Consider the following 22,221-nt stretch of genomic DNA (forward strand, 5'->3'; position numbering starts at 1 on the left):
GGGGGGGGCTGAGGCGACAGGCGAAGGGGGCGGCGGGCGCGGCGGCGGCGGCGGGGCCCGGGGCCGGCGGCGGCGAGGGGGGCGAAGATGGCGGACGTGCTCAGCGTCCTGCGACAGTACAACATCCAGAAGAAGGAGATTGTGGTGAAAGGGGACGAAGTGATCTTCGGCGAGTTCTCCTGGCCCAAGAACGTGAAGACCAACTATGTGGTCTGGGGGTGAGTCTGCTGCGGCGGGGGGCAGGGCTGGGCGCCCCCGGGTCCCCCTCTCGCTCTCTCCGAACCCCTCCCCCCCCGCTCCCCTTGCGGGTTGAGGAAAACGGGTGCTCCGGGGAAAAGTTTTCCCGGGAGCAGAAGTTGCAGCTCTTCTGTGAGGAGGGCGCGGGAGGAGCGGCGTCCGGAGGGGTCTCTCCTCCGCGGCTCCGTGGGGAGGTTTCTGCCTGCGTGTGGAGGTCTCTGCCCCTGTGTGTGCAGAGCCGGCCGGGTGCATAGGTGCATATAAAGGAGCGCCCCGCCGGGTCCTCGGGCGGCTCTTTTTGTCCTTTAGTTGTTGTTGTTTTTTTTTTTTTTAAATCTCTTCCGGAGGCTCTTCTGCGATGGTCTCTGCTGGCCCTTTGCAGCTCCTGGTCGGTTCCGTCTCCTTTCGCGATTCCCTCAAGCAGAGAGAGAAGGGAACCCACTCCGTCAGGTTAGGACGGGAAAGATTTCGGCGACCTGGGACGAGTCGTCGGAATCTGTTGGAGGTGAAGGCAGGGGGCTCCCTCAGGGGGAAAGTTCCTGCTGAAATGAAGTCAACTTTGCCATTCTAAGTGGGGAACGGGTAGAGTGTGCGATTGTGTGGGAAATGTGTGTGAAGAGTGTATGTCTGGGAATGTTGATCCCAGGGAGGGTTGCCCGAGTTTAAGTCCTTAAGGAAGACACCCGAAGGGAGGTCTGTGGGTAACCTACATGGGAAAAGTATCTCAAAAAGAATAGATATATGCATATGTATTTCAAAAGAAAAATAGGTCTGATCATCGTGAGGGGCTTTTTGAGTGAACCCTTCCTCACTCAGTGGCGTTTCATTTGGATAGCTAGAGCCCTAGACGAAAACTTCCATACTTATTTTGCTTGATTGAATGGGAGCAGTGGGCTTTAGGAAGAGTTGATGAAAAGCTAGGGGAAGTTTAGTTCCTTGGGTTTTATTTATTTAATTTTTTTGGCATCTTGGGCTGCTTATGGTTTAATTAGCTTTGTGCAGATGGGTAAAATCATTCTGAGTTTTCTGTTTTTTTTTTTTTTTTTTTTCCTTTCAAAAGGAACTTGCACAGGCAGATTTACATTTTAAAAACAAATTAACAGCTTATGTGTGGAAAAGTCTATTTGATTTGGGGAGTAACAAGCTGGAAGAGGTTAGGAGTCCTCTGCCCCACACATTGTGTAGGAGCTCAGCGCTGATTGGATTTTTAACTGATTGGTTTTTCTTTAAAAAATGGTTGAGTATTCACAGTGTAAGGCTGTTCAGTCTGAGAACTGGAAAATATTTTGAAAACCTGGGTCGGTGCCTCAAAGGAGGTTACCTCAGTCAGAGTGGAAGAGATGACACATAACTTGATAAGAATCGAATTCCAGTTCCTAAAGAAAGCAATCACTTCTAACTTGGAAAGTTTTTATAGAAGTGTGTTTGGCCTATGGACATGCTAGGTTTTTCTTGAATAAATGAATGAACAAATGTTAAGGAATGGATAGGAATTCTGAGGGCGAAGTAGTGGGCCAGGTCTTTCCAGCTGAGGGAACAGCATGCTTAAAGACCTGAGAGCTGGAAAGGAAATGTTTTGATAGTTGAGTGAAGCCAGTAGTAAGAAAAGAGTGCTTACAACAGTAGATTTCAAACTTTTGCAGCAGTGAATCACACAGTACATGTATTTTCATTGAGTGTTATTCTCTGTGTTTAGGGAAATGCACACATATGCATGACATTAATATTTACCCTTACTGAATGCAGTGCATTGTTTTTTTTTTAATATATCACGAAGAGATACAACTTGTTACTCATGTATTATCTACTTCATAGTACAGTGATTGATAAGTGATATGTGGTTTGAAGTATATTGATTTAGAGAAAAAGTGGAAATACAGCCTAGAAAAATAAGTTTGGGACTGATTATATTGGGCCATATTCAGATGAATTTAAACAATACGTTGATATTTCTAGATGGGGAGAATGTAATAGGACAGTGGGGTTGGACACTAACATTTGTTGAGCAAGTAGTAGTATGTATTTGCATGAAAGGGCTTGCACTCCTGGATGACTGTTTTATCACAGGTAGAATTAGTTTTGGTTTTACATCACTGGTTTAATTTGAGAGAAGTCATAAGAATCATCTCTCTGAAGTTAATTGTAGTGTTAAAGAATGTTGGTAAGGGTATTTTCTCAGCAGAATCTTACTTAGAAGACATGATAAGTTTCTTGCAAGTTTAGCCTAAGTGACTAGTATGCTTCTTTTAATCAGTTTGTTTCTTTTATGGATCCTTCCTAACTGATTAGGTTTCTCTATTAACAAAGCCCAGAAACTAATTTGGACCAAATTCTAAGAAGTCTGTAGTAATAAAGTTTGAATAGTACTTTCCTTACCTCTTGCTTTTTGTCATTGTTTGCATTTGTGTTCCTTTTGCCCAAATGACATTTTCACTTATTAGATTTCATACTCTTAAGAATATTTTTCTTTGGATAGCACCGTGTGTGTAGATAATGCTATATGATTAAGCCCAAGGAGTTGTATTAGAATTGTGAGTAAAAATCTTGTCTTAATCATTTCAGGACTGGGAAGGAAGGCCAACCTAGAGAGTACTACACATTGGATTCGATCTTATTTCTACTTAATAATGTGCACCTGTCTCATCCTGTCTATGTCCGACGTGCAGCTGTAAGTAGAATTCATTTAGAGACTTGTTTGAATTTGATAGTTGATCCTATTTGGTGATAACTTCCCTCATGAGTTTCAGATCAAAAGAATGAAAGGTTTATCTGTAAGAAAGTCTCCTGGAGGGTCAAAGTTAGATCAGTTTATGTGGATTTTTAAAAATTTGTGTTTTTTTTTTTTTTAACTTGTGAGCTGTGGGTAACGTTTATAGTAGTAGGAGTTTCAGAGCTGTTCTTTAGGGATGTTTTAAAAATTGTGTAAGCCTGTGGGAAGACCCTGATATTCAGAACTCTAGTTTCAGTTCAGTTCAGTTGCTCAGTCATGTCCAACTCTTTGCGATCCTGTGGACTGCAGCATGCCAGGCTTCCCTGTCCATCACCAACTCCTGGAGCCTACTCAAACTCATGTCCATCTTATTGGTGATGCCATCCAACCATCTCCCTCTGTCATCCCCTTCTCCTCCTACCTTCAATTTTGCCCAGCATCAGTCAGGTCTTCACATCAGGTGGCCAGAGTATTGGAGCTTCAGCATCAGTCCTTCCAATGAATATTCAGGATTGAACTCTTTTAGGATGGACTGGTTGGATTTCCTTGCAGTCCAAGGGACTCTCAAGAGTCTTCTCCAGCACTACAGTGCAAAAGCATCAATTCTTTGGCACTCAGCTTTCTTTATAGTCCGACTCTCACATCCATACATGACTACTGGAGAAAAACCATGGCCTTGACTAGATGGACTTTTGTTGGCAAAGTAATGTCTCTGCTTTTTAATATGCTCTCTAGGTTGGTCATAGCTTTTCTTCCAAGAAGCAAGCATCTTTTTATTTCATGGGTGCAGTCACCATCTGCAGTGATTTTGGAGCTCTAGTTTAATCTCAAAGAAAAAAGGATTTTTTGGCATCAAAAAGAGTCAAATTTAGTAGACAGCTTTTTTCCCTTCCCTTTTTTTTTTTTTTTCCTTTTTTCAGAGATTCTAGTTTCCTGACCAGGGATCAGACCCATACCCCCCTGTAGTAGAAGTGTAGAGTCCTTTCCAGTGGCCTGCTGGGAAGTCCCAGTAGACAGCTTTTTAAAATGAATTTTTAATCAGCAAACTTGCTTCATTATTGATAAATTTATTTGTTTTCAGATGCTTGAAAGGTGCCTGCTTTCTTCCTTAGAGTGCTTGAACAGTGTTTCTCTGAACAAGAAATATATATTTAGTGTCAAGTGTGTATTGAAAAATGCAGTATGTGGGGTGAAACTATTTGTGACTTGGGAAATTGTGGTATAAAATAGCATCTATAAAGAGCAGCAGCTCTATAAAGCTCTGTTAACTCAGATCTTTAAAAATGAAATCAGGCACTGATTAGAATGTTTTGTTGAATAGATCCATTCATTTTGAGGTAATAAAGATAGTCCACACTCTCCGTTTAGGTTTACATTATGTCTCTGGGGAATGACTATAGGAGGTAACTGATGCCATAATTGTTACTGTGGTCCTTAGGACCTTTGGTCACATAAGGTTTAACTATCATTTCTCTTAAATATTTGCTAGATTGAAAGGGTAGAATTTGGAAAGTCTAGGGTTCTACAAAATTTTTAACTCCTTTGTTGCTTTTTTGGGCAGACCTTCTGAAACAACTTTTTCTGACTCATAGCCCCTATTTTCTGTTGGTGATAACGTAATGCATAATTCATGAGAGACTAAATGATCAAGTATATTATCAAACTTAGATACAGTAATTTAAAGAAAATTAATTCAAATCTTTTAACTGTTAATGGTAGTCCATGTAGACTAGTTTTTAAAAACAAGCCCAAAAAAACCTGGGCGCTCTTGTTTATACTCATAAGCAGAAATTAAAATTTAACCTAACTTTTAAAAAACAAATTAATTTCAAATGATTAAATATTGTTTATCTCGTGTCATCAAGGTGTATGTGCAGAATATTTGGTGCAGTTAAATATGGTCAGTATTCAGTATAAGGTAATGAGCCAAAATATTAAGGGTCCTTAATTGTTGTAACTGTATAATCCTGTAACCAGCTTTTCCCTGTACTCTGCTATTGTTTGCTTTCATTATGAAAACTGTGGGGAAAACCGTGGTAATAACACAATTCATTGATTTTATTGTCCAAGGATGACTTGGTGCCTAAAGTATACCGTTTTGTTTTGCTCACCTCTTTACAAATTGCTAATATAAGAGAATAAAGGAAAACTGCTCATTTAGCACAATAGACACATTTTCCAGATTTAGTTTTTTACTCTTTTTCTCCTGCTTACAAAATTTATACACACTCAACGGTAAAAAAAGAGATATGTAATGTAGAAAGTGAACAGATGTCATTAACATTCTACTGTATAGTCTCCTAAATTTTTTCCCATGCCTAAACCACACATACCTGTTTTTTAGTCATTTTCTTTTTTTCTTTATTGAAGTATAGTCAGCATTAATAGTAATTTCAGGTGTACAACATAGTGACTCTACAGTTATATACATTGTGACTTGATCACCACAGTAAGTCTAACTAGTAACCGTCTGTCATCATACAACATCTTTACAGTATTATTGACTATATTCCTCATGCTATACATTACATTCCCATGATTTCATATTTGGATTGATTGTTTTTTGATATTGAGTTGTGTGAGTTATTCTATTCTGGAGGTTAATCCCTTATTGAATATATTGTTTGCAAATATCTTCTCCCATTCTCTAGGTTGCCTTTTCATTTTGTTGATGGTTTCCTTCATGGTGCAAAAGCTTTTTAGTTTGATGTAGTCCATTTGTTTCTTTTTTTATTTTGTTGCCCTTGCCTGAGGAGGCAGATCCAGAAAAATACTGCTAAGATTCCTGTCAGAAAACACACTGCCTGTGTTTTCTCCCGGAGTTTCATTGTTGTATTTAATCCATTTTGAGTTTATTTTTGTATACGTTATAAGAAAGTGGCCCAGTTTGATTCTTATTCCTGTAGTAGTCCAGTTTTCCAAGCACCACTTATTGAAAAGGCTGTCTTTTCCCCAGTGTATATTCTTGGCACATGTACTTATTGTTAATTATGAAAATTTAGTTTTAGTGGCTAATTTAGTTTATTTGAAAGAGTTCAAGTACCATATTTTGAAGAGGTGTGGTTAGGGTGTGAGAAACAAAAGCACTTTGGAAACCTTAAATAAAATGAGCAGTCTATGGGTCTAAATCCAAAACATCTTGAGTAGAATTAATAAAACTTAGAATAATCCAAGGGAAAAAATAAGAATATAATTGGTATTTTGAAGAGGGTTAGGATTATTGTTTTATTTCTAATGTTATCTTTTGTATATGTTACTGGAATTTTGAATATGTTACTGGAACTGAGAATAAAGTTACCAAAAATTAATATGCCTGAAAATTTTCAAGATTTTATTAGATTTGTTCAGCCTGGTTATTTTCTAGAAATATGATTCTAATATATGTTGCCAAGATAAGCTGGAATAAAATTCAGATGTTAAAAGTTGTTTAACTTTACTAAAGTTTCTTATAATTGTTATTGATTTCATATCTATTTTAAAATTTTGGCTTTAGACTGAAAATATTCCAGTGGTTAGAAGACCTGACCGAAAAGATCTACTTGGATATCTCAATGGTGAAGCATGTGAGTAATTTTTAAGTTGCTCTCACTCTTAAATAGGAGTTGGTTTCCACTCCCTGTGAAATAAGAATCAGTGGGGAGAGATTGTGAATTCTCATTATAAACTTCCCCTACCTGCAACTCTGTCCACTTGCTGCTTTCTCTTTCCTATTACCGTGTATGCACTTTACTCCTAGGACCAGCTAGCCCTTCCCTGCATGTGGAGTCCATCGCCTTTTGTACTCTCAGAGACTTTTCCTTTAAATTGTTGCTTCTCTCTTGCATCATCAGTTCTCTTCTGAATCATTCCCTTTAGGATGTACACGGTAATGTACACGGTAATGTCTCTCATTAAAAACGTTAAACTCCCTCCTTCCTTTTCGCTGGGCTTCCCAGGTGGCGCTAGTGGTAAAGAACCTGCCTGCCAATTCAGGAGCCGTAAGATGCAGGTTCTGTCTCTGGGTAGGAAAGATCCCCTGAGGAGGAAATGGAAACCCACTCCAGTATGCTTGCCTGGAGAATCCCATGGACAGAGGAGCCTGGCGATACAGTCCATGGGGTCGCAAAAAGTGGGACACAACTGAGCAGACTTAGCACACACACGCTTCCTATTCTCTACTGCTCCATTTTTCTTCTCCTTTTTATTACAGAATTCTTTGCAAGAGTTGCGTGGTATCACTGCTTCCTCTTTACCTCTGATTCTCTCTTGAGTCTACTCTTCTTCACTGTCTCACTCACATCACTCTTACAAGGTCAAGGCTGACGCATGATTGGCAGATCCTTTGGTCTCTGCTTTTCACAGCTAACCTGACCTCAGTAGCATTTGATACTGTTGACTGCTTACTCCCCTTTGGAAAGCTTTTCTTGACTTGGCATTTGGGGCAACAGACTTGAGGTTCTCTTTCTACTCATTGTTCACCTCACTTTTTTTTCTTGATTCCTTATCTCCAACATTGACGTTTTACTGAGTTTCACATTTATAAATTCACTGTCAGCATCTTCTCTTGGGTATTGAACAGGTGTCTGAAATGTAACATATCCTAAATAGAGTGTCGACTCCCTCTTTCCCTCCTCGCCACAGACAATGAAAGAGCAGGTGTGGTCTCCCATTGTTTCCATCTCAGCAAATGGTCCCCCATTCATGTAGTGGCTGAGGCACAAACTCTGGAGAAATCTTTGATTCCTTTTCTCTCACAGCTCACATCCTTTCCACCAGCAAGTCCTTTCTTTATCTTTGAAAGTATGACAGGTTCTTAGCATCGTATAACCACCCTGATCCACCTTCTTCCTTAGACCATTGCACAGCCCTCTTGAAGGACCTTGCTGTTCGTTTCCTACCATGTAGTCTCTGCTCACCACTTAGAGGGACCTGTTTTTGAAGAGCGTCTGAACTTGATTGTGTCACTCACCTGCTCGAGGCCATCCTGTGCCTTCCCATCACACTTGGAATACAGCTCATCCTCCTTCCCTGACCTGCACAGTCATGCTTCTGCTCATCTCTGTGACCTCATCGGCTCTCAGTCTTCCTGGTTCTTGTAGCTTTTTTGTCTTTAGATCCCATGCACTTGCTATTCCGAACTCTGTGTTACATTTTGTTTTACATTGTCACATGGCTCACTACTCGCCACCCGATTCAAAGCTGTGCTTTAATGTTGATCCCTCATGAATTAATATGTACATCTATATTTTTATTTATGTTTTCATACACTTCTGCATACCTACATTGTAATATGTGGGAATATGTTCTTTGTAGTTGATTTCGGTCAGATTGTAAGTTAAATGGTCAAAAATAGTTTGTCCTCTTACATAACTTTATTACAGATCAATCTTTTATAATAAAGTACTTTTACAAACTTGCTTTAAAACTTAGTTTTTTAAAAGACATAATCCTGTATTAGGTAAGAAATGTAACAGATCTTGAGTATTTCCCTTGCATAAATTTCTGATCTTACATATTCAAATTTTATCTTTTCGCGTATCTTTTTAAATCTTCAGCAACATCGGCCAGTATAGACAGGAGTGCCCCTCTAGAAATAGGTCTGCAGAGATCTACTCAAGGTATGTCTTGCTTCATGTTTATACTGAACTTTCAAACACCTGTCCCCAAACTGTACATTTATTTCTTCTTTTCTTACAGTCAAACGAGCTGCAGATGAAGTTTTGGCAGAAGCAAAAAAACCACGAATTGAGGTAATGGAACTTTATTTTTAAAGTGATTCTTTTTTTTTTTTTTAAATGGAGATTGAAATTGTGTAGTAGTAAGAATTCTTTGCTCATCGTAGTCCTAAGAGCTTTTTTTCTTGACAAGTGGTTATATTTGCAGTTGATTAATAATTAGCTTAAGCTCTTATATTTTATAAGATCTCTCACATACAGGCCGCACGATGGACAAATTATTTTCTTTGCCTTTATATCCTTGTTGATGGAAGTGTTGGACTAGATGAGTAGTCAGAGCCTTTTCTATAAAGGGCCAGAGAGGCCCTCCTTCAGGCTTTTGGGGGCCTTGTCTTAATCCAGCTCCTCCCCTCTGCACTGTAGGCAGAGCAGTGCATGAATGACAAGGCGAGGCTGTACTCCAAAAAAAACTTCATAAAACAGGCGATGGGCCAGATTTGGCCTTTGTGTTGTGGTTCACTTTCCCTTGGAATAAGGTGGTTGTTGGAGTTTGCTCCCCTCTGAAGAGCTAAGAACAGTTACTTTTTCCAGTGTTGACTTATCAGGTTAGATGATTTGGTAGTATTTTATAGCCAGCAAGTGGAATATTACTGTTGGTAAACAAGGACAGTTCATGTTGAATAGAACCCTGTAAGAAATGCAGTTAATGTTGAAAAGATAATTTATTAACTAGCTCAGTTGTCTTAAAACTTTACAAAGTTTTAAAATGTTAGGAATTTAAATTGTATAATTACAGTACTGTTTAAGTTTGTAACAAGCCTCAGATCAGTTATATATAAACACTCTGAAAATGGAAGATAATGCATTAGAGGCTAGCTTAAAATCTGAAAAATGACTAAATTGGCTATAAATAAATGACCAGTATAGGAATAACACTTGTAATCACTGATAGGGTTAACATTACTAGAAACTGTAAGTCTTTTCATTTGATACTTGTGTAACAGTCAAATAGTTGTACCTTTTGCCTGCTTCATGAACAGCAAAGCATCCACAGTTAGAGAAGGATAAGGAAAGTAACTCTTAGGGGCAAAGTTGGTTGGTAAATACATACAGTAGAATCACTGACAAAATTTGATCCCAAGATTATGTGATTTTGCTTCAGTGTACTCTGAGACTTGTTTTTTCAGATAATGATAGAGATAATTAGCTCATTGTTGTTATTTCTGTGCTAGGTGATACTCTATGTACTTTATGTACATTATTAATTCCTGTAATCCTCACCATCACCTCCTGAAATTGGCAGCCACACATGTCATCTGTGAGCTCACAGGCTCAGAGAGCAGTGACTTGCTGGGGAGCATATAACCGGGGTTAGAGCCCAGGCAGTCTGGCTCCTGGCTCCTCCCCTCTGCTGGGTACAGATTTTGTGACAGCAAAACTGAAATTTTCCACAACTCTTTCTGTGTGAAAGGAGGTTGTAACACATTGTGTACAAAATAAGTGAATTTAAAGACATGATTTATTGGGGAAAAACTGAAATTCATGGTTTAATTATTTGAAAGAGTTGAATATCTCAGAATTACAGATTTGCTAGAATTCTGATAACTTTAAAAATCAACAAGAAATTGCATAATGAAATTACTTCCAGAGTATTTATAGAGTTAAAATGAATTATATGAGTAGCCATATTACACACTGAGAGTTTTTAGTTCAGTAAATATCTGTTGAGGGCCTGCTAGGCACTATGCCAGCAGAGAGAAACCTTGGGGTCTGGTTGAAACCTAGGCTGCAGTTGTCTTTAAAATCAGTCTCTTAAGGAACTTGAGTAATATGTGTTAAACTTTTATTTTAGATATAATTTAACACATTTGTTGAGATATTAATTTTTTCATTCACTCCGGCAAGATGGCTGTTTTAAGTTTAACATGGTTAGAACACAGAGCTCGACGTTTTTCTGGATCTATAGAATCTACTGATGGATTTTATACAATTTTGTATTTGTTAGCCATAGACACTGACTCTGGTTCTCAGTTTTCTCATTTGTTGAATGTAGGCATTGAACTAGATCAGAGTTAGTAAGTTTTGTTTTTTAAGTAACCAAACACTTTTCAGACTTAACTTTTACCTGAGATTCTAATATCTAAATAAGGTAGAAGCTGAGTTGCAAAGGTTGAAGTCAGGTATGAAATGGCTCATGGGCACTTTGTAGGAAGCACCTGGTGTTCTGAAGAAGATCCTTTGAAAAACATTCAGCTTTCACTTCTGGTGTTCTATGCTAAAAGATTCAAGACCTGGGGCAACATACGAAAACCATCTCGATCCAAGATGAAAGTTTTGACTGTGGTGAAGGCTCCTCATCAGTTCAGTTCAGTCGCTCAGTTGTGTCTGACTCTTGGCGACCCCATGGAATGCAGCACGCCAGGCCTCCCTGTCCTTCACCATCTCCCAGAGCTTGCTCAAACTCGTGTCCATTGAGTCAGTGATGCCATCCAACCATCTCATTATCATCCCCTTCTTCGACCACCTTCAGTCTTTGCCAGGATCAGGGTCTTTTCCAATGAGTCAGTTCTTCGCATCAGGTGGCCAAAGTATTGGGGTTTCAGCTTCAGCATCAGTCCTTCCAGTGAACATTTAGGACTAATAAAATTTAGTTTTTTTTCTGAGGAGAAGGAATTTTTTGTTGTATATTGTTTTTCCGAGTAAGAGTAGCTATGTATATTACAAAGGAAGCCTTAATCATAGGAAAAACTTACTAAAGTTTATTTGTAAGCTTTCAGTTCTAATAGTAGGTGCTCCAGCATACATTTGTTACTGTTTTTATGTTCAGTTCAGTTCAGTTGCTTAAGTTGTGTCTGACTGCAGCCCCCTGGATTGCAACACATCAAGCCTCCCTGTCCATCACCAACTCCTAGAGTTTACTCAAACTTACGTCCATCGAGTCGGTGATGCCATCCGACCATCTAATCCTCTGTCGTCCCCTCCTCCTCCTGCCTTCAATCTTTCCGCATATCAGGGTCTTTTCCAATGAGTCAGTTCTGTATGTAACTAAAAGTATTATAAAATTGACCCAAGGCCAGTGATGCCTGGGACTTTGTAGGTGGGAACTTTGGCAAAAGTTACTTGCAGTGTTTTTTTTTTGTTGTTGTACTAAAAGTTAAGTAAAATTTTAAAATATTTACTGACTGATTATTTTCAGGATGAAGAGTGTGTACGCCTTGATAAAGAGAGATTGGCTGCTCGTTTGGAGGGTCACAAAGAAGGGATTGTACAGACTGAACAAATCAGGTAAGAATTTCTTTGATAGAAAATAGGCAATTTAGGCAATATATATAAGTGTATGTGGAAACAGGGGCATTAACATGCTGTCTACATGTATTACATTCTTCAGTGTGTGTCTCCCTGCTCTCAGTTTGAAAGAAGATGCTCGAGCATTTTTTGATGGAGGATTGGAAGCCATTGTGCTTATGCTTTCTGAAAGTTTCTTGATTCTGTTACGATATTGATCTTTTTAAAAATTATTCCATAATCCAAGCCACTCATTTGTCATGAAATCTCTTACTGGTTTATAGCAGTGATTAGCAGGCTTTCCCTATAAAGTACCATATGTTAAATATTTACACTTAATGTGATTATTAACATGCTTAATTCTAGGTCAATAATTTGCTGCTGTTTTCTGTTTGTCTCTTTGTTCTTTTCAAAATTTTGTTCCCTAAAATGGTGATTAACTTGATTTTGGATTAAATGAATATTTGCTGTGATTCTGTTCTGCCCTTTTGTTGGCTGAGTTGTGTGTGCTGCTGTTCTCTTCGAGTGGTTGCTGGGGTTTGTTGCGTGTGGTGTGTGGCGTCACAGTCTGCCTGCAGGGTCTGCCACCTCGTGTGCAGTGCAGGAACCTCAGCACCAGGGGCTTCCTGTTCTCTCTTGGCATTTGTGCTGCTGTTGTCATACGTTTTACTCATAACGTGTTCCAAACACCACAGTGCATTGTTCTTACTCTTGTTTAAACATCTAGGGAAAATGCTGTGTACTGTTTCCATGCCTCTTCTTCCCTGTTGTAGACTTATGTACCCATTTTTTTTCTCTTTGGCCTGACTGACTTACTGTTTCTGTTTTTTTAATTTAATGTTCTTTTTTTAACATTTATTTCTGTTTAGGACTGCTGGTGTTTCTTTCAACTTTTTTATTTCAGAAAAATCACCTCCCCCCTTTTAAAAAATTTTCACTGGATATGGAATTCCAGACTACCTCTTTTTAAAGTGGGATATACCACTGTCTCCTTGATTGCGTTTTTTTGGGTTAAAAATCTGCTGTTACCCCTTTTTCTTTTTTTGGTTGCACCTTGTGGCTTGTGGGATCTTTGTTCCCTGATCAGAGATTGAACCTGGGCTCTTTGGTAGTGAAAGCATGGAGTCCTGACCACTGAACCACCAGGGAATTCTCTTCTGTATCTTTAAATGTGGCTTTTTTCCTTTGACTACTTAAAAAGTTTTCTGTATTGTAAGTTTGGAACTATTTAATTATCACATAACTTGGGAGAATGTTCTTCATGTTTCTTGTGCTTGAGCTTTTGAGGGGATTTTTGGGTTCATAATTTTCAGTGAATTTAGAAAAGCTTTTATTCTGCTCCCTCAAATTTTTTTTTTTCCTTTTCTCCCCTTTCTGATCTAATTACTCGTACTCATAATTGTTCAACAGCTCACTTACGTTCTTTTCTTTTTTTTGGATTGGTTCTTTTTTCTGTTCATTTTGGATAGTTTCTATAGTTCTGTATGTAGTTCTCTCATTTTTTCGTAATGTAATTATATTCATATTATATTGGTAGTCTCGAACATCGTATTTTTTACAAGTTAAATATACAGTCCATGTCTCTCTTTGTTGCATGTATGGAATAGTATTATTTTGGTGCCTTTGTCAGTCCTGCAGTGTTTTTCCCTTTGGATTTCTCCCCATTCTGGCTCACATTTTCCTGCTCCTGTATATGCCTTGTACTGTTTGGATAGCAGACATTGTGCATCTTATGTTGTTGAGTGCTGGATGTTTTTGTGTTTTTCTAAATTTTCTTTTGTTTGGGGACATAGTTAATCCTTTGAAACAGTTTGTTCCTTTTGAATCTTGATTTTTTAATTTATAAAGAATTGTTTAGTTAGGGTTTAAGAATTGTTGTTTGAACAGTGTGTAGTTAGGGTAGTTACTGCCCACTGTTGTTGAGACAGGACCATTTTGACTGTTAACTCCATCTAACTCCCCATAAAATGAGGTTTTCAGTCTGGCTGGTGGGACTAGGTTCTGCTCTTCCTCCTGTGTGGGTGCTGGACTCTGTTCCCTCTAGGTGGTTCTGTTCCTCGCTTTAGTTTCCAACTACTTATGGGCTAATCAGTAATCTGCCAGAGTACTCGAGGGGTCCTGTGCAGCTCTCTCTTCTCAGGCACTCTGGCCTGTGAGTTCGTGTACTCTTTGATCTTGCTGGAATCCCAGCTCTGTTTTCCCAAATCAGGATATATGGTAAGTTTTGCCTGAGTTCTCCCTGTGCTGTGTTGGGAATTTTCAAGGCTGTAAATTGCAACCTCCATAGGGCTTACTTACTTAGTTTTCATGTATGAGAGATCACTGTCTTTCATTACTTGATGGAAGATATTGAGTAAAGTATTGTTTCATATATTTTGACTGATTGTTTCAAGGTAGGAGGATTAACCAGTCCCTGTTACTTCATCTTGGCTGGAAGTAAAACTCCAGAGCTTGTCCAGTGCACGTTTTGATTATAGTTTAGAAAAGTGTTTGAATTTGGCTCAAGGTGTGCTGGTATGCTTTTGATTTTAAGGGAAAGTTGCATAGTATTATATAAAATGAGTCAAATGCTGATACATATTGAGCATCTGCTATAAAGTACTTCCATACCTAATGGAAATAAAATAGCATACTGCATAATACTACCATGTTTAAACCTGCAGGAATTCCTGTCTTTTCCCCACATGTTGTTTAAATGTATTTCAAGATTGTCATCTTGTGATTAGAGTAATAATTTTATCAACTGCAGTTAAGGTATCCAAACTCTTTTTCTTGTTTTTACGTTGTGAGAAATAGCACTAAGCATATGATTTTAATGAAATCTATACTTTCATTGTTAAGTCTGTTTTTTTTGATTACTTCTGAAAGCATAGCTTCTGTTTGCTATTTCAGTGCTTTTTGAAAATGAAGTAAAGAAAGAAAATGAGAACTTCAAAGTATTGTTTTATTTTCCAGACTTTAAAAGGGGTATATGTTTATGTGGCACATAAATGTCTCTGTCAGCTGTAAAATTGATATGTTGTATATTATAACATAGATTGAAACCTTGAAATAAATTTCAAGGAAAACCTAAACTTTGGATTCTTTACAGAATGAAAATTTTCATGTTGTGTGCACATGCTTATGGGTGTGTGTGTGTATGTGTGTGTGTGTGTGTGTGTGTGTGTGTAATTTGTATGCAGGATGGGGAGGGTTAGCAAATAAAGTCTCATATAAAAGGCTTTTTTGTGGAGGGAGAGCAGAGAAAGGTTTATTACAGGGCCACACAAGAAGGACAGGTGCCTTGTGCTCAGAAAACCCAAACACTGATGGGTTTCAGCAAAGTATTTTTAAAGACGGAGGGAGCGGTGTCCCAGGATATGTGATCGGTTTGTGCAGAATTCTCTGATTGGTTGATGGTGATCAATCTAAAAGGCTATATTAATTAATTATTTGGGTAGGGAATAGATTTTTAAAAATTTGAAAAATATTGTCCATCGTTCCTCCTAAAAATTACTAATTTGCTTATAGTGTAGTATTTTTATGTGGACCCTTACATGGTTATAAGTTATCAAATGTGTCAGTTTTACATATATGGAGGAAATCTTAATTATTGCCACTTAAAGTATTATTACCAGGAAGTTATAAATGTAGCAAAATATTTTCTAGTGTGCTCAAGAGATCCTTGCTGTGAATATTAAAAAAGACGTTGCTTTCAGGTCTTTGTCTGAAGCTATGTCAGTGGAAAAAATTGCCGCAATCAAAGCCAAAATTATGGCTAAGAAAAGATCTACCATTAAGACTGACTTAGATGATGATATAACTGCCTTAAAACAGAGGAGTTTTGTGGATGCTGAAGTAGATGTGACCCGAGATATTGTCAGCAGAGAAAGAGTATGGCGGACTCGAACAACTATTTTACAGAGCACAGGAAAGGTAATTAAAACATTCCACTTCCTGTTTGTTAGTGTCTGTGTGTATTTCAACTACGGTTGATTTTAAAGTTGGTTAAAATTTCCTGTGAGGAGGAAGTTTTTTGTATCTGAGAGAGCAGTAATCATTCAGCTTTCTAACTGACCTGTTTACCATCCCATGCTAGTGTATGATTGGTGGGTGGTCACCAGAGAAGCTGATGAAAAAATCTGAGTCAAAGTGCGAGTCCCTTTCTTTCCACCTTGTTTGTAAATCCAGAGAGATTTACAGTTTTCTTATTGGTGAGATTTTTTGCTTAAACCCAATGAACAGGGAATCTTGATGGTAAGCTCTCTGGTCATTAATACCAGTATTGATTTTTTTCCTCACGAAGTAGAGAACTTAATGAAAATGGCCCAACAAACATTTATTTGTGTATTTGATACATTCTCTTCTGTCGGGTGGTTGTGGCAGTGTTTGCTGGTTCCTCATTAATGGAGTTGTTTTGTTTTTGGCTGCAGGATGGTGGGTTTTCTTCATTTCCTTTCCCCTTTTTTCCTGCCTCCTCCTCTCTCCTGTCTTCTCTCATTTCCTATTCATGATTATAAATAACTGCATTAAAAAACATCCTAGTACATACAACTTCATGCATTTATGACTACATAGCAGAGGCATTAATGCCTAGAAGCCAGTTGTTGATTAAAGGAGAATGTACTTTAAATTTTGAAAGATAAGAAGTTGAAAGATACTGGATATTCAGTGTCTTAATAGATCTCCAAAAAGGTTGAATCAATTCTGTTTCACTTACCTATTTTCACCTCTCTTTTTCTCCCACACATGTGAATTTTCTCTTAAATATTAATTCTTCACTGAGACAGTTCACAGTGATGATTTGGTGAGAAGATTTTTTTAGAAATTGTGAGATTATTGATGAAAGTGAACTTCTTCATTGGTCTAGGCAGACTCATTTTGTTTGCACATTTTTTGGATTCTGGCCCTAAGTTCACTGTGCCATTTTAGTAGAATAGCCACCAGAAGGAATATATGAAGGGAAGAATTTTTTTCCCTTGTACTTTGACTTGTTTTGTAGAGCAGTTGATGTCAAGATTAAGAATCATTCTCCGGAGCTTAGAATTATGAAGAAATCTGAAAACACGAGTAAATCTTAAGTTTGTATTTAAGTGATCTGTTGATGAAAGAAAGTGCAAGTCACTCAGTCAAGTCCAACTCTTTGTGACCCCATGGCCTCCAGGCCAGAATACTGGAGTGGGTAGCCTTTCCGTTCTCCAGCAGATCTTCCCAACTCAGGAATCAAACCCAGGGTCTCCTGCACTGCAGGCGGATTCTTTACCAACTGAGCTATGAGAGAGCCATCATAGATAGATCTGTTGATACTCATTTTTAATGCCTAGGATGGCTAATAGTAAAGTATTATTACTTATATTCTACCAGTGTTCATTGTAATTTTTGAAATGAATAACTTCTTTGAGCTCTAGGTGGCAGGATTGTACCACTGTTTCAAAACTAAGTGTTGTAGTAGAATTTAGCATTGTTGGCACCAATGTGTAATTTAAAAATAAATTAGTATTAGAAGAACTGTTTTGTAGCTAGGTTTGCTTCTGTGAGTATTAACATTTTTAAAAACCAAAATGACGATTTTGACTGGTAGGTAGTCCCTCTGTATACTGTTTTCATCTGACAAACTCTTAAAAAAAAACGAAAAACTTTTAGGTGCTTATTTCCCTGAATGGCACTATGATTTTAAACAGATCTTCATTATTACCACCTATCAGGGTTTTCTTATTAGCTGAGTTTCTTGAGCAAAAGTTATTTTTTCAAAATTCCATTGCAAGCATGTCACAAAAAAGCAGTCTAATTTTATGATACTATTTAAGATATACTTTAAAATTTATACACACTAATATATAGTCATTGTTGAAAAATTGATAAAAGAGATCACTAAAAGGAAGGTATAATAATCACTTGTAATTCTACCACATAAAATTAGTTAGTAACATTTTAATTTTTTTCTAGAGTTTGAGTCTCTCATGAAATGCCTTATTTTTAAAATAGTGAAATTTGCTTTTCATGTTTTCAGCTGTTTGTTAATAAGATTAAGACTTTATTTGCATTTGTCACTGTGTTGACCTTTGCATTTCTGGTGCAAAAGCAGTGGTTAGTTAACTGCTGGTATCTTGATGTGAATTAAAGCATTGGCACCAATCTTTGCTAGTGGCCATTTTGTTCTTCACTGCTAATGATGTCCTTGATGAAATTCAGAAATTCACTAATTTTATTAAATCTTAACCTTTAAGTATATTCTTACCAGTATTTTCTGTGGTGAAATCAGAACATGCAAAGCACTTCTGCATACCAAAATATGATGATTGTCTCCATGAAAAGCACATGTGCATTTGGCATTTTTTGGAAAATGAGGGAGGAAAGGCTGTTGGTTCAAGAAATGAAATTGACAGTATTTTTTTGTCAGTTAAAAGAAAGTTAGACTTTGGGAGGTTCCTTTTTGCTACTGAGATCATAGCAGTTTCTAAATTTAACATAGTGTCACACTTGCTTGTCATTAACATTTTGTACATTTTGGAAAATAGTTTTTCATGAAAACAAGTTACTTTTACTTGGAGTACCTTTTCCCCTCATTTTTGAAGGAATTACTATTTTAAAAATAGTTCAAATCTCTAATTTGATAAATATTATAACCTGTATAAACAAAGTCTCTTTGGGGTGTGCCATAATTTTTAAGAGTAAGTGGTTGTGAGATGTATGTTTGTTGTCCTAAAGAATTACAGGAACTAGTAAGTACTGTTACTGTGGCAGTGGTTAACATTATGTTTCAGGCTGTCTCTCCTCTCCTGTCCATGTTTATCTGTGTAACGTTTATGTGACATCGTCCAGGAGGCACATGGGGGCACTGACTGGGGGTGCCTTGGTCCTGGTCTTCACGAAGGTTATATTCTTCAACAGGAGACAGAATGTTGCTTAAAATGATAAGTGATTAACAGGCAGAGTTAGAAGAGCGCAAGGGAACTGAGGGGGATAATCTCAGGTGAAAGAATATTTCATGAAGGAGTGGTCAGATTTGTCAGCTTTGTTCAATGTTGCAAAGGTTGTTCATGTAAAAGTTGTTAGGTTTTTAAAAATCTTTCCAACTCACACAGCTTTGAAAAGTGCCTGTTGACTCCTAACAGTATCTCGAACTTTCAACCTATAAAGTGTAGCAGTCTGAAATTAGCACTGGAGTTTATCAAGAAGAAACTTTAATAGTTGATTTCTTTCAGAAGAATTCATTTCTTCTACAACTAAGAAGCCCCCTTGACAACAAATCTGCTATACTTTTGTTTTTAAATGTTACCTTGTTTGCTGCTTACATTTTTTGAATAAATGGAGAATATCAATGAATTTATAGCCAGCTATGTACTTTAGGTAAAATGAAAATAAGTGAATAACATTGGGTTTATAATAACTAGTCTTCGGATGAATTTCCTAGTAGTAGTTGATTTTTACTTTCGTGTGTAGTAATCATGCCTCATTATGATGTAGTAAGGGAAGAATTAATAGAGAAAACTGAATCTGAAATTGTTTATTGAGTATTTAATTTTAAGTGGACTCAATAATTGAAATCTATTTCTGTTTCAGAATTTTTCCAAGAATATTTTTGCAATTCTTCAGTCAGTAAAGGCCAGAGAAGAAGGGCGTGCACCCGAACAGCGACCGGCCCCAAATGCAGCGCCTGTTGTAAGAACATTTTGTTGCTTCTATAGTAGTTTTATTAAAAGTGATTATTCGGTGTTATAATATTGAAAACATCTTTAAGTATTTATTTGCTTATTTATTTTAGAATTGAGACGTACAAAATTATATTTTTTCAGGTATACAGCACAGTGATTTGACATTTATATATATTGCAAATTGATCAGAACCAGAAGTCTAGTAACCATCTGTTACCATACAGAGTTATTGCAATATTATTTATTGACTGTATTCCCCATGCTGTATATTGTATCCTTGTGACTTAATTATTTTATAATTGGAAGTTTGTACCTCCTAATCCCTTTTATTTGTTTTGTTCCAACTCCTCCCGACCCTTGTAATGACCACACGTTTGTTCTACATCTTTCTGTGAGTGTGTTTCTGTTTTGTTTGGTTTGTTGATTTGTTTTCTTTTTTTAGATTCCACATATAAATGAAATCTATGAAGCCAGTTTCATAAGATTCAGCAAAGGAAAAATAACATGCAAATAAAACCTTTTTCATTTTATAATTTCTAAAAGTATGTCAAAATTTGGTAGAGTACTAAATACAGTCTTTGCAAGAGTAAGTAGGTTTATTTGTTCATGAAATTCTTGGTGTTTAACCTTTTCGAGGTAGTGAATTTTTGCTAGTATTTAGAGAAACACGTCAGGTGACTTGCTGGCCAGGTATTTTGTTTTTTTAATTGGAGGATAATGGCTTTACAGTATTGTGTTTTTTGCCGTATATCGGCATGAGTCAGCCAGAGGTGCACATTTCTAAGTGCCTCTTATTGTCAGGCAGTGTGCCGACAGAGATACAAGATGTATAAGAGTGAGAAGCTTCCTTTGCATTTAGAGTCTAGTGGGACATACAGATAAATAAAAAAGGCAGTGATAGGTGCTGTTATGCAAAACTGTTTATAATTATGAATTGGTGGACTTGTTGAATAGCAATTGGTAGGAAACGTACATCAACTCCTAAAACAGTTCAGCTGTTACCTTTGTGACTGAATATTCTCTGTATTCTCATAATCATTAAACTACTTGAAAATTTTAATGTTTGGCATTTGACTGTGGAAGTATATATCTAGTGATAATCTTGAATGAATATGTTTGATTTGGAGTAATAATTGCGGTAGCATCCTATTGTAACAAAATGAAGAATATTTCAGTCTTTACAAATAACATGAATTTCCCAAGCAATTTTGGGAATATTCTTTAAATATACTTTTTTAGTTTACCACAGACTTTTATATAGAAAGTATTTGTGAATTAATTATGTTAGATTGGCAAGTTTTTCTGAGTGTTTTAACAAAACAGCTTTGTTAACTTCAGCTTTGCACTGTACATTGATAAATGGGTTTATTGTCATTATTTTATTTGTTTAATATAAGGATTAATAATTGGGGGAATAATTCAGTTAAAAGACTCCAACATGCCAGTTGAATATACGGTTTGAATTAAAAGTTTATTTTTTGGGTTAAAGAAAAATAATTCATGATTGGAGTAAGTTTATTTTTAAAGAAATTTAATCATAGTGAAATTATTATGTGCACCCATGTTATTTCTGCAGTTTCTGAGAATTTTGTTTTTTGCCTTGGTGCACATTTACCTGGTGTTCTTTACCTCCTCCCTAGTTGGGATGGTTTTCTAGCAGTAAACAGTATCTTGAAAATCAGCTTCAGATGATTCCCCAGTTTTGTCTACTCCTTGTTTTGGTCTTATTGGCCAAAATATTAAGAGGAAAGCTTAGAAAACAATAGCTTTATTGTGGTTCTTATTATAAGTATTAAGTAACAGTTTAGACAATATTGACATATAACTTAACTATGTTTTTCTGCAGGATCCCACATTGCGTACCAAACAGCCTATCCCGGCTGCTTACAACAGATATGACCAGGAAAGATTCAAAGGAAAAGAAGGCGAGTTACTTGATCTTTCTCTTCCCCTTGCTGTGGTTGTGCTGAGCCCGAGAGGCAGCGCCACCTCATGTGGGAGCAGGAGTTGGCAAACGTCTGCAGGCCAAGTCTGTGCCACCACATGTTTTTCTGAATTATGTTTGTTGCAAAACAGCCACGCTCATTCATTTTGTTTTACCTGTGTCTCTAGCACTGTGACAGCAGTGTTGAATTGTGACAGAGATCATGTGGCCCACAAAGCCTAAAAATACTGTCTGGCATTTTACAGAAAGGTTTTGATGTCACTGTACCAGTAGTCTGCCTCAGTTTCCTTAATAAAGTCCCCAGAATAGTGACTGGTGTATATAATAAGCTACCTATAAATAATTGCTATCGTTAGCCTTAATTCTGTTTCTCAGAAGTTTATTTTAGGGTAGAAACTCTACATATCAAATCCTATTTCCCCAGTTATAAAGGTGTGCATTGAGGACTTGGGTGCGCAGACGGGAGTAGCCACTTGAGCACTGGCTTTGTGATGGCTCCATGGCTCATTCAGCAGTGAGCCGTCGCCATATCAGCAAGGTGTTTAGTGAGGGTGGGACTAATGTCAGTGTAACTTTTCTTGGGCTCTTCATTTATCTCATTCATGAAGAAATGAGAGAGAATCAACTGTAAAAGGGTAGCATTTATGATTTCTTTCCTGCATAATCCGAAATCCCCATAAGTTTATTAAAGAGCTTGTTGCCTTGATGCAGTGAATTCTGTGTGCTTGTTTCATTGGCTGGATAAAGGTATGTACT

At 37.3% G+C, this 22,221-nt stretch overlaps 1 protein-coding gene across 1 annotated transcript in view; it reads left to right on the forward strand.

Annotated features, from left to right (window-relative positions):
- The first annotated feature begins 6 nt into the window (after nt 1-6).
- The window catches only part of CDC73 (cell division cycle 73), a 90,115-nt gene continuing 67,900 nt past the window's right edge, over nt 7-22,221 (forward strand). The window contains exons 1-9 of the mRNA XM_040262898.1: nt 7-218; nt 2,800-2,905; nt 6,441-6,510; nt 8,482-8,544; nt 8,624-8,676; nt 11,798-11,886; nt 15,585-15,801; nt 19,429-19,527; nt 21,367-21,445. Coding sequence (XP_040118832.1) covers nt 88-218; nt 2,800-2,905; nt 6,441-6,510; nt 8,482-8,544; nt 8,624-8,676; nt 11,798-11,886; nt 15,585-15,801; nt 19,429-19,527; nt 21,367-21,445 — 907 coding nt within the window. The 5' untranslated portion in view covers nt 7-87. The remainder of the gene's footprint in view (nt 219-2,799; nt 2,906-6,440; nt 6,511-8,481; nt 8,545-8,623; nt 8,677-11,797; nt 11,887-15,584; nt 15,802-19,428; nt 19,528-21,366; nt 21,446-22,221) is intronic.

Source organism: Oryx dammah, unplaced genomic scaffold, assembly GCF_014754425.2.
Source record: "Oryx dammah isolate SB20612 unplaced genomic scaffold, SCBI_Odam_1.1 HiC_scaffold_21, whole genome shotgun sequence".
Lineage (NCBI taxonomy): Eukaryota > Metazoa > Chordata > Mammalia > Artiodactyla > Bovidae > Oryx > Oryx dammah.